At 35.9% G+C, this 12,530-nt stretch overlaps 1 protein-coding gene across 2 annotated transcripts in view; it reads right to left on the reverse strand.

Moving 5' to 3' along the window:
• The window catches only part of LOC131572839 (chemokine-like protein TAFA-5), a 403,451-nt gene that overhangs the window by 70,085 nt on the left and 320,836 nt on the right, over window positions 1–12,530 (reverse strand). For both annotated transcript variants that reach the window (XM_058826227.1, XM_058826228.1), the window contains exon 3: window positions 5,819–5,946. In XM_058826227.1, coding sequence (XP_058682210.1) covers window positions 5,819–5,946 — 128 coding nt within the window. The remainder of the gene's footprint in view (window positions 1–5,818; window positions 5,947–12,530) is intronic.

Here is a 12,530-nt window from a genome sequence, read left to right on the forward strand (position 1 = left end):
GTAGGAGGTTTCAAGCTAAATAATAGAGTATTATGCATTGTTAATAGAAAACAAACAAGTAAGCATTGTTTGAAGAAGATGTGTGTGTGTTTTTAGTGATTGGATAGAACAATTGTCTGCAAGATTTAGCAGTATGTTATTGGCTGAAAAACTAATAAAATGTTCTGTAACAAAGAGATCTTTTGCTGCTCGTGGCATCGATGTGAGCTTGACCCAAACAAAAACTCCTGACACATCACCTGGCAGTCCTGTCCCGTTTGTGAAAAAATTAACCTCCAACACGTGAGGACTTAAGAATGCAAATGATTCTTAGTGGCAATAAAGATTGAGGTTTTCTTAAACCTGATTTCTAGACAACCAACTAGACATTAAGAGTGAGTATATCTGAGCTTGACCCAAAAGAGTTAATTATCTATTTCACCACAAAAGTGTATTTGTGAGAGCCCTTTCTGCTGCTGTTAAGATCTCTCACAAGACAGTGGCAGGAGTGCCATCATGAAGAGGGACACACAGAAAGAGAAAAGGCAAAGACATAGGAACTCACATTCTGTAAGCTCATGGGACTTTGAAGCAAAGATAGTCCCATAGGTTAAACATAGCCAAAGATTCTGATTCTCCAACAGTTGGATATAAACAATGAAAAATTGAGGATCCTAATTTATTTCTAATACTTGGACTGGAGTGAGGGGATACACCAGCCTGCTGAAAGGTATCCTCTGTAATCTTGGTCCAGATATAGTTCTCCTGTTACAATTAGGACAGTGAAGGAATTTAGTAGATGAATTGCTGACAGATCTATAGAGTGGACACTGAAGCAAACAGCTATGACATGTAAAGAATTGGTATTATTGTATCTGTTTCATAAGCTGACCACTTCTGACAAAAGTGAAGTGTGAAAATTAATTTGGCATGGCAGGCATGCAACATTTCACTGCTCTAATCTGGTGCTGCCTGAAAGCTTGTTTTGGTAGGTTTGTATCCTGGAATGACACAGAATTAGAACTGGCACGGTTTCAAAATACTTCCAAAACCAGCTTAACCAAATGAAATCAGCTGAGCTGTGGAGATGTGAAATGCATTTTTAGAAACACTCAGAGCTGGAATGTAGGTGAGGCCAAATACAGGAATACCAGTGTTATGTGAATACCTAACAACAGGAATAATACCAATAAGGATGTTTATACATATCAGCATTTTTATTTCTAAATTAATCTGAATTGCTAAACCTCTTAAAATGTTAAGTAAGGACTCCCAGATTCACTGACATATGGAGCTAAGAACTGTTAATCTTAGTTTTACTACTGGGGAAACTGAGGCAGAGAGGTTCAGTGACTTACCCAAGGCCACAGAGGGAGTCACTGTCAGAGCCAGGATTAGAGCTCAGGAGTTTCTGGCTCCCAGTTCCCAAGCTCAGACCATTAGACCATGGCCTCAGGATATTTCCAGCTGATCTTCAGTCTAAAAAAAAGTAAATTCTCAAGTATGTTACAAATATGAAACATATATATATATATATGTATATTTATATGGGTATACATATATATATATATATATTTACCTGGATGTAATGGTATGACTGAAAACACATTGCTCATAAGTCAGTGCTGAAAAATCAAACCAGTATATTTTATCTGAGTTATCTTAATCATACATATATGTATGATAAAGCTGTGCTGAAAAAAATTATGCTTTAAATTACAGCCAATACCAGTATGCATTGTATTTTTCAGGGTAAGGAACAAATTGCCTTTCCAACCCAGCCAGCATGTCATTTATATTAATGGTGAGGAATGATAAGTTGCTCTGTGTGTAAGTAAACTCTATTAAGAAAGTCAGGTCCCTTGGTGAAGCTAGATCCTTAGTAAATTTTACTAGCTAAGCACTGAGCTCCATGTCAGAGTAATTACACCTTTTATCCACTGTGAGCTCTCTCTTTGCTTCTCCATATTCCTTAATTTCCCACTTCAGCTAATTTAGCAGTAAAAACGCAAAGGTTTAAAAGGTTAGCTGCCGAGGAACTGGCGCATGAATGTTCTGTTAAGCTCCGTGCATTGAAATCGCATTATGTAGAAGAAGGAATTAATTAAGTAACAATTAGGTAGTGATGGATCATTGACAACATATATACACTTGGGTGCTAAAAATTAATCTCCCCTGTAAAAACAATACACTGTGCATCTTCTCATCTATACACAAGCAAGTTTTACACTTGAAATATCAAATAGAAAGGCCCTTCAGCAACTTCTTTAAAAAAAAGAGGCATATCTTCTGGCACTATTAAAACTAAAAAATATTTTTAAAAATCATATAGCTTAATTTTTAATAAATAGTTGGAAAATAAATAAGAATAGAAAAAGGAGAAGAAATTTTTAAAGGCAGGAAATTTTAAAGTGACTGTAGGGACATTTGTTATATGAAAGTACTTAGTATGTTAAAAATGCTAACAGCTGTGTAGTATCTTCGTTTGCTATCTTCTTTTACAAGTTGCCATATTCTTTCCTTCTATTGACAGTCAGCCTCTTAATACACAGATTGGCAGTTAGCCCAGTCAGTCCTCAATTCTAAAAGCCTCTTAGCAGATGAAAAATCTTTGGTTCATTCACACCTTGTAGAAAGAACACCAGGGCAGAAGTGACATCCAGATCCATTTAGAGTACACTTTGAGTCTGATTTTCCTTTGCCTTGCACCTTGTGTAGTCATTTATAGCTCTGCAAAGTGAGCACAAAATGGATATAAAACACTGCTACTTATGTGAGAAGAGAATTCTGATTTGGTTGCATTATTTCCAGAGGTGATCACAGAAAGTGCCAGCCAGCTGAATAATCTGGCTCTGCATAGAATGTGTAAACAATTTTGACACAAAATATAAAGTAAAAAGCAGCAACCCTTTCCAAACATTTTACAGAAATTGCCCCTTTGTTTTACAGCAATGGATATGTTCATTTGCTGTTTGCTTAGAATTTTCATAGAGAAAATGCTTAACTCATCTACAGAACACAAATCTGATTTCTTCCTTTTTAAGAACCATATTAGTCCTAAAGTATATTCTCAAGTGTATTCTCAAAGTATATTCCCTTAAAAGGGAGCTCATGTCATCTCTAAGGTCTACAAGTCCTAATTTTCCACATACTGCTTCTAAACCCAATACTTAAAAAGCTGCATTTCCACAAAACCTCCTGGAATCAATGTGAAAAGCTGGCATTATCACAACAGCTGGTCTCAGTCCATCAGAGTTCAACACTGTTCTGACTTTAGTATGGGTGAGAAATTATTGTCAGCGTTTACCACTGATATCTCTGCTGTACTATCTACTATCAGTATGATAACTCAAGACCTACTGCCAAAAAATATCTTTAAGATGCAAACTATATCAGCAGGAAAGGGATGCTGATATTAGATTAATGAATGTGTTCTTAAAAAATTGACAATTAAAAAATGAAGGACCTAATTTGGCGGTTGCTGGAGATGCAGTCAAAATTATTTCTATTTAAGAACAGGATACAGTAACTAAATCAGTATGTCTGGACACTTTTTTCCCATACTATCTGGTGGTCATTTTTCTGGCCCTTCCCAGCCTGAAGTCGTTCCTAGTACACTTAAATACCATGATGGCATGATAGTGCATGGAAACACATGTGTGCTGATTAGGAGCAGAAATAGCAGTTATTGCATTAGCAGCTGTTGATCTGAGAGTATTGCTACAGTAAATAGTGTCCTTTAGTGTTTCTGTTAGATTTTTTTTTTTCCTTTTCATCACAGTCATGCATTACGTAGAGTCGTCTTACTGACACAGTTTCCAAATCTACTACCATGGTCCAAAGCTTACTCTTCAACCAAGTAGCTAAAGAACATGCTTCTTGTAAATTCTTGCTATGTTACTACACTGTATTATAGGCTAGAGTTTATTGCAGGGTTCTGTATCTGTTTTTCTTCTTGTCTTTTTTCCCTTCTCCCCCTTCTGCATTCTGAGCTTCTGTAGGCACTCTGAGTTGCTAGTCTGGCTTGACTGGAAAGTACTGCATGTTTGTTTTGTATCTGCATGTGTGATACCAACTGTTGAAGACTGCTTGATGTTAGATGAGGGCTTATGCTCAGAGCTGTTCTACAGTTGTCTCTGGCAAAATCTTTCCTTACCAATGACAATGATGTATCTGTGTGGGGAGAGTCTGTTTTACAATATTACACTTGCCGTGGTCTTAATTTTACTGATGGGGCATGATTATGATTTCATTTACATTAATCAAATTCATGAGTCATTCCATTCATGTCAATAGCATTAAAGAGCTATAGAGACAAGTTAGAGTTCAGAATCAGGCTTCTGGTGTTTAATCTGAAAGCATATCTGAATCACTTCATTAAAGACAGAAACTGAAGGATAGATCCTCTGCTTACTTTGCATTACTCAGACATGCCATTAGCATTAAACATCAAATAAAGAGCTAAAATGACACCTGGCAATGTGTCACAGTACACGGGTTTTCTGTTTACCTCAGATACAGAAAATACTCCTGAATTAACAAGATTTAAGACTGTATTTCAAGTATGCCAAAGTTATGGTATTAGATCTCCTTGCCCTGAATGTTGGCATTTATGTATAAAAAACCTTTTTCTTCCCTTGTTTTTTTTATGTCTCTCTTATATAACTTGAATGCAAAAGACTTAAAAGCAAACTATATTTAAGTAAGACCTCAGAGATGAGCTTAGTTTTATAGCCCTATCCATAAGGAATATTACATCTGGTAAATACAGGCGCATAAAAACAGTGATCACAATTCATAAAATTTGTTTTGTAGGTATCTTATGAAGCATTATCTAGTTTCCCTTTTTCAAAAAAGTGAAAATCATATTAAATTTCTAAATACAGAGATTCTAAAACAATAAAAGGTTTTATACTGCTGTCTGTCTCCTGCTCAGACAGAGAAATTGTGCAGGGGATGATCGGCATTAATTTAGTCCGTACTGATGAGTACTTTTAAGACTAAATATTCTTGAAATTGCACTTATTTAAATTACACTCAAGCTCCCTGTAAATCTAAAAAAAGATTATAAGGAGGGGAAATAATTTCAAGAGGCCTAGCAAGCTATCAGAAAATTGCTCCATTATATCTCTTCAGATTTTTTCCATTTTTTAAGTCAAAGAATTGCTGGCATTTGAGAACATTTTCTAGAAATCTGTTTGATACATTACAGGCCTTAGAAACTATTATTGTTGTATATACTTTCAGCTTCACAACAAGCATATGCCCCAAGACACCTGATCAGAGAACTGAGGGATTCATCAACAAACCAGGGCCAAAGGAAGCTGGGAAAAAGAATCTTTTGCTACATTTTCTGTAGGTCTCACTTAAAACTAAAGATCTATCTGTGCAACTTGTTTTTCAGTATAGTCACAAAAATATTTTCTTTGGAACTCCCAGTGAAAGCTTTCTTTTCACCCTGACAGACCACACATTGAGTTTTACACCCCACACTACCACAGCATAGGAAAGTTTGTGTATGTTGAAACAATAAGACACTGTCTTCAGGCTGGATACAAATGTTAGTTAAGCCACTGGTGTCTTATAAGAAAACCTTGATATAACATCTACTCTTAGTAACCAAGGGAATTACACATTTTCCTTTGCTATCTTTTTCAGTGTTGTACTTTGTGATAAAATTGCTGTGCATTTCAGCATACACACTTGGGCGTACAGATTAATTATGAGACAATAAACTTTACATAAAAGGGCTGAAAAACAATTAAAAATCTCACTCCTTGTTTTTCAACAAACTAAAGTGAATAAGAAATTGAAGTTAGAGAACAGAAATGTGACCTACCGTGGTTGTCTTTATCCGTCCTCCTGGTTGTGTACAGGTCCAGCCTGATTTATTGATTAGCAAATCACAGCCTTCTCCTTCTAAACACGGAAGCATTTCACACCACTGTTTTGTTTTGATAATTCGTGCTACGAAACAGAAAAGAAAGAAGAAAAAACAAAACCAAAAACAATTGGCAGGAGAATTCACATTTCACTTATCTCTAAACACTTTCTCATTTGAGTTGTCTATTTTCATTATCTGATAATTCAGCAATAGTTTATGATGTAGACAACCCTAGGCAATTTGCAAAATTATTTACAACACCTGCTGTGCCAACAAATTGAATTTCAAAGTTAAAAACTAACAAAAAAAAAACAAAATACAGCTTTATTATAAATCAAAAGAACATTGAAACTGGCTATTTTTCTAAATTGATGCTCCTTCCAATCCAGGAAACATTGTTGGGGGGCTAACAGTTGAAGACTTACTATACTACCTAATCATTTTGGTGTTCCACAACTGGGATCCATTGTGTTAGACTCTCTACAAACCTGAGCAGACAGTCCTTATCCTGAAGTGCTTACACTGTAAATAGACGTGAGACATGCAGTGGAAAGAGAAGAGCTGTAATAAACAGCTAGAGCGGTCAGTATAATGACAGCTATTTTGAAACTCTGTGATATTTGCAATGGTAGGGGTATTGCCAAGGGCAGAAACTAGGAACACAAGAAGGACAGGTGTTGAATGAAGCAAAGTGGAAAAATCATGAAGAGTAAGACAATAAACTGAGGGAAAAGACAGGAACAAACAGCCTATTGCTACAAGGGAAAAACAGTCTATTTAGGATAGTTTCTAACAGAAAGCTGGTGTGATACGTGTTTTGTGTCTACTCTTAATGCTTGTGTCTCCAGCAAGCCAGTTCTGCAAAATTTCGTCAAGGTCATACACAGCATGTATTCTTGGAACAACAGAGGAGCCTTGACTGCAATAAATTAAAAGCAAAGGAGTTGTAAGGAGAATTTTTTCCTCAAGGTAGGGAGAGAAGGGGCTTTAATACCTGTAGACCTCTTTCTGGACTATAATACTACTCCTTCTGAGTTCACTTTTGTAGTATCTGGGGTCCTTCCCATAGAATAGCAAACAATATTACTGATATCTGGTATTCCCTTATTCTTTCGCTCTTCACTGAAGACAATATTTATAGAGTGGAGTGTTTAGGATACTTTTTATAAGACACATATACGGCGAGACTCACTTGCACGGTGCCATATACTCACACTAAACAAGCTAAGATCTCCCAAACTAACTTTTGCTCAAACTGTAAGGCTTGCAGTCTGCAGAAAATGGTCCTTGGTTCCTCCAGGGATCATCTCACCACGTCTTGGCTGGACCATAAGAAAGCTTCACCACTTCAATGTATACCTAAGTGTCCTAGGATTCAAGGCCGTAACTTGCTCCACACAGAGGGCCACAGATCATTCCTCTATGTTGATGTGTGACACCAGCACACATAACACACCTTCAATAATCATAAGCCCAGCAAAGAGAGAACTACAGGAGAAATACTTGGTGAAACAAGAGTACAAGAAGCTTACGCTGTACCAAATTAATTTGGGGTCCAAGGAGACTAAAAGCAGGGATTTATCCCAGTGGCAGCTGCAGCTTTATGCCCTGTGATTCAGCCTGACTTCTTCTGATTGGAACTACTGAAGAATGCAATTCCCAATGCCACCAGATCATGACAAGAAATAGAAGTGCAATTTAAAATATTTTAATAAAACCCTCTCCAATATTTTGACACAAAACAACTTGTGTCCTCAGCGCTGGTATAACTGTTGGTAAGCTCTAGCAATATAACAAAACCTTATTTCTTTCAGTGGAAGCTCAATCTGAAATACATATTAATATTTTAATTATAAAACCTCTTTAGCACCTAAATGTCTACATAAAAATTTGCACTGTTCATTAGGTAGTATATAAACCAGTGGTGAAATGATTCATAACTACAATTTTTTGAAGCAATTCTCCTAGGTTTTTATAGCACATAATACACAGAAATGTGGATTCTACTTGGGCACCAGAGGTACTGCTCTACAGGTAACTGGATCATACCAGTTTTTGAGACTAACCCCTCCTCTGTAACAAATAGCCTCGTCCTTTCTCAGTGAAGGCATGCATCCAGTTACAGGCTTAACAGAATAAGCTCAGTAAAATGTTAACACCCAATATGACCTAATTGCATGCATATCTTTCTTAATTCACAATATCAAAATAGCTATTTTTATAAATGTTTCAACAATATGAAGGATAATTGAAAGACTAAATAGTAAGCTAAACCTCAGAAATATCCACTAGATTGCCTTTACTATCTCAGCTAGGAAGCTTTCCCGGAAACATGACTTGAAGTAATCTTGTTTTATAAAAGTATCTCTGAATTACTCTCAGTGTTTGCTTAGTTTCTATTGCTATTATCACAAATCCATGGGGTCTTTGCTCTGGGTATTGGCTATATCCACACAAATTTAAAACACACCAAGGGTATTTTACAAAGCATAAAGTCTAAACATTTCTCTGCTGTGTATATACCAGTTCATGCATTTAGGCCTTGAGAATCAGAACTTCTTTTGTAGGGAAAAGCTAGCCAGCTGACATGGTTTAAAGCTGATCAGTATCAAAACTGTGCCTCCTCAGCCCCCATGCCCCCTTCCAACCCCCCTACTCTCTTCCCCATTACTGGTTTTCACATCCCTTTAATTCTGCTTCTCCACCCACTCATTGCTTTGCTTCAGGAGCCTCACCAACACACAGGCCCTCAAACACAGGGCCACGAGGGAGGCCCTGTTCTTGTCTGCAGGACTACATCTATTTTTGCATCTTCACTTTTTGGTTTGCACATTATACCACAGCTTGAGAGTGTAATATAGGAAGTGAGCAAAATGTACAGCAACTTTATCAGCATAATATCAAAGAATTTTCGTCAGTAATTTAAACTGAGTTGCACTAGTCAAAGCAAAGGAATATAGAGTATTTCCTGAGGCAGTGTAGTTGCCTTTTTACTGTGTATATTCACCAGGGGTGTAATTCAGCCCTCTGCAGACAAGGCAGCAAAAAGCCTATCAGCTTCTTCAAATCCACTCTGAGCTCCATTATAAAGAATTAAGTGGCACTTAAATGATGCACAGGCTTTGTGCAGAGCTTCTGCAAGGAAGTGAATTTCAGCTTTAGAATCTGTGCTGACACTACCTTGCATCTCCTAAGAAGGGCTGTGCCTCTTCACTCAAACTGGAGTTAATGGGAACTGACGTTGCTCAGCACATGGTAGAATTGCTTTCCCATTGGAACTGGAGAACAAATGGACTCCATCCAAGAGGTTTTCATGCAAACAGTTTTGAGGCATTGGATGCAAACAGATGTTGTATCAACATAATGACAAACTACCCACCAAAGTGATCTTAACTGTTTTGTAAGACAGAGAAACTTGCAATAAATTTCCAGTTATTAGTATAAAAAGTCTCCATTCATGATCAGTATAGTCTAAGATTGCTCAACTGAGTAGTGCTTCAGAATACCATAGATTGTTTTCTGCTAAATACTGCAACTAGATAAGGCTTGTCAATAAGCCTCTCATCTGGTTTAATATTATAGATATATTTCCTATGAAAAATCGGGTTTATTTTCTAGATATCTTTTTCCCAAATTCACCCCATAATCAGGGAATTATCAATCTCTGCATCTCTAGTCAATATTTTAACTGAAAATCATCAACTGTTTGTGATAGTAAAAAATGGAAATAAGTCTTTTACAGCAGCAATAAATGCAAAAGCTTACAGCCATCTAAAATATGATAAATTAAAACACTCAGATTGTTACAGTTTGTTGTTTGTTTTTTTTTTTTATTGTTGGGGAATGAATTAAGAAATAAAAGTAAAAATGTACTTTATTTTCACTGAATAAGAATATTGATTGAAACAGCTTTGGATAATGACACTTATGATTTCAGAATACATTATGCTTGCTTTTATGCATAAAAGGTGGTGTGCAAAGTGAATATTTCTAAATTTTTTATATATTTATAAAGTATAACCAAAACCATGATGAATGAGCCTAAATAAAGTAAAAAAAAAAAAAAAAAAGTAGCAGAGAAAATACATTAAAGTAGGGACTAGGTAAAATTTCTTCCAAGCAGAACACAACATTTTGAAACATACTTCTTAAATGAGAACTTAGCTCACCAATACTTTTTACAGAATTATGTTCTTCTTCATATTATTTTTTTCAATAATTTTTTTAGTATTTAATGCAAGTTTTAATATACACATGGAAGAAAATATTTCCTCTTTGACTTTCATGTATTATTTCAACGTGGTTTTCCTTGAACTTTGAAGAAAGCTGATCAGCATAGCAGATTCCCAAGGTTCAGAAATGCCTTTGGCTTCACCACTTTAGAAGTACATAGACAAACACATTCATCTCAGTGCATTTCGCTTGCCCCATTACCATTGAATAGGACCACATATTTTATAATTATTCACCTACAAATGATCCCAACTGGTTTCATCATCCCACTCATCTCCCAGCCTTTTTTTAATTTTATCTGATTTTTTCCTTTTTCAATTTTTTTCAACTCTAGCTTTTTGCTCTGACCATTTTCCTCCTCTGCCTGATTTAGTACACACACACTGTGTACCTATCAGAGATCCCCAAACATCCTGCAGAACTTCCTATGTTTAGCTAGTTTTACCTGTGACTGGTAAATGCTGTTGATTGTCCTCATTATGCACAGAGGTTAATCATCTTGACCAAGGTCACATGAGAATTTGTTGCTCAGCTGGAAACAAAACTTTTGAATTTTTAGTGCTCACTAGACTGGAGACCTTTCTGTGTACCTTCCTCCTTCAGGGAGAGTGTACTTTAATATGTGTACATTAAAAAAATTAAACAACAATAAATATATGCAAAGTAATATGCTTTCAAAAACATAACATTTAAATTCCAGCAGCAGGAAAGAGGCCATCAGAAAGACAAACTGAATCACATCACTCTAAGAAACTGCAATCATGAACTGTCTTTAGAAGAGCAATTTGACTGCAATAGTGTAAAAGCCCCAAATGTCAATCTATTTTACAACAAGGAAATATCACAAAGCTTGGATACCTTTTACAGCAGTCATTCTGCTTCCCTGAAAAGAATTGAAGCACTGCTAATTCACAGAGTTATATTGTGTCAATTATTTATAGGGCATCTAGACCAGAGACTCTTTAGTTCTAAGAACAGCAATATGGCAATGTCTAGACACCTATTTTATCATTTAGCTCTTGCTGTCAGAACTGGGAGGGATGCTTGAGCTGAGGTTGAGAAATATATGGGGAAAAGTGATCTCCTGTGGGCTACAGAGAAGCTACAAATTGAGACCAAGTAACTAGATCATGAGTAAAACATTAAATGTCAGGGCAGAGGCTCTTCCTGCAGCTCATCCCATCATAGTTCCACTGAGGGATAAATCTCATTGCAAGCCCTGTGTTGAGAAAATCCTGTCAATGTTCACCTGTACCTCCCAAAAAATGAAAATCTGGCTTTATCAGGAATGATGCAAATTGTGCCTTGTACAATATGTATGTAGGAGGAGCAGGTAATACCTAGGAGATAATCTCCAAATTATGAAGTCATCCATATTATCCCAAAAAAAGACTCCCTAAGGCACACCACTGCCAGTTAAATGACTGGTCCCTAGGAATTTAGCTGAATTATCTGGTATTGTTGGATTAAACTGAGTGAATGCAGGAAGCTTAGTAAACCACTGATGCAAAAACTACTACAAAATTATTTGAAAACGTAAAACCAAATTTAAACTACTGCATTTAGAAAGGCATGTATTTGTTCAATTTTATGATATACTTAATGTTTTTCTGTATCTTCATAAGATCCTGTGAAATAAATATATACTGACAACTTAAAAATAATTACAAAAATAACAATTGAAGTGTAATCCAGATTCTAGGAGCACTCTCATGCAGTTCAACAGCTCTTATCATTTTTCCTGTTTGTCTCTCCAAAGAGAAGAATTTCCTCATTATGATACCCCAAACAATAAATAAATAAACAATGAAAAGCATATGAGACTAAATGCCAAGGAACATGATACCTGCCTTTTTTTAGTGTAGAAACCAGAATGTATTTTTTTGGCCTCTCTCTTTTTAGTTCTTGAAAAACTTTAATACTACGTGACTCACTGATATAGTGATAGGTACCTTACATTAGCCTACATCCAGATGTTCAAATATTTGTATGACTGAAGCATTATCCTAACATATAAAGTGTCATAGAAATCAGCTTCACTGTCAACTCTTGTCAGTTTCCGTTTTACTTTTCAAGGGCCAGTATTCTTCTGTTTCTAATTGCTCTCATTTGAGATTCTAATATATCTCTGCATTTGCTCTCAACTCCTCAGCCTCTCACTGGCAAACAGTACTCTTACTGGCAAAATTGGTTACTCAGAAAAGTAATGCAGCAAATATAATATATATTTTCTAACTGCCCACTAAGCAGAAAAAAAATAATTTATTATCATTTACTAAATTTTACAGGGTCACAACAAGCATCCTAACAGTTATAATAAATAATGAATACTGATAAAATTTACATTTTGGTTAGGTACAATACATGTGCTTCTAGTCTCTTCAAAACTAGCATTTTTTGACTAAATATTAAAATGTCAGTGCTTTGAATAAGC

The sequence above is a fragment of the Poecile atricapillus genome, chromosome Z, assembly GCF_030490865.1.
Source record: "Poecile atricapillus isolate bPoeAtr1 chromosome Z, bPoeAtr1.hap1, whole genome shotgun sequence".
Classification (NCBI taxonomy): Eukaryota; Metazoa; Chordata; class Aves; order Passeriformes; family Paridae; genus Poecile; species Poecile atricapillus.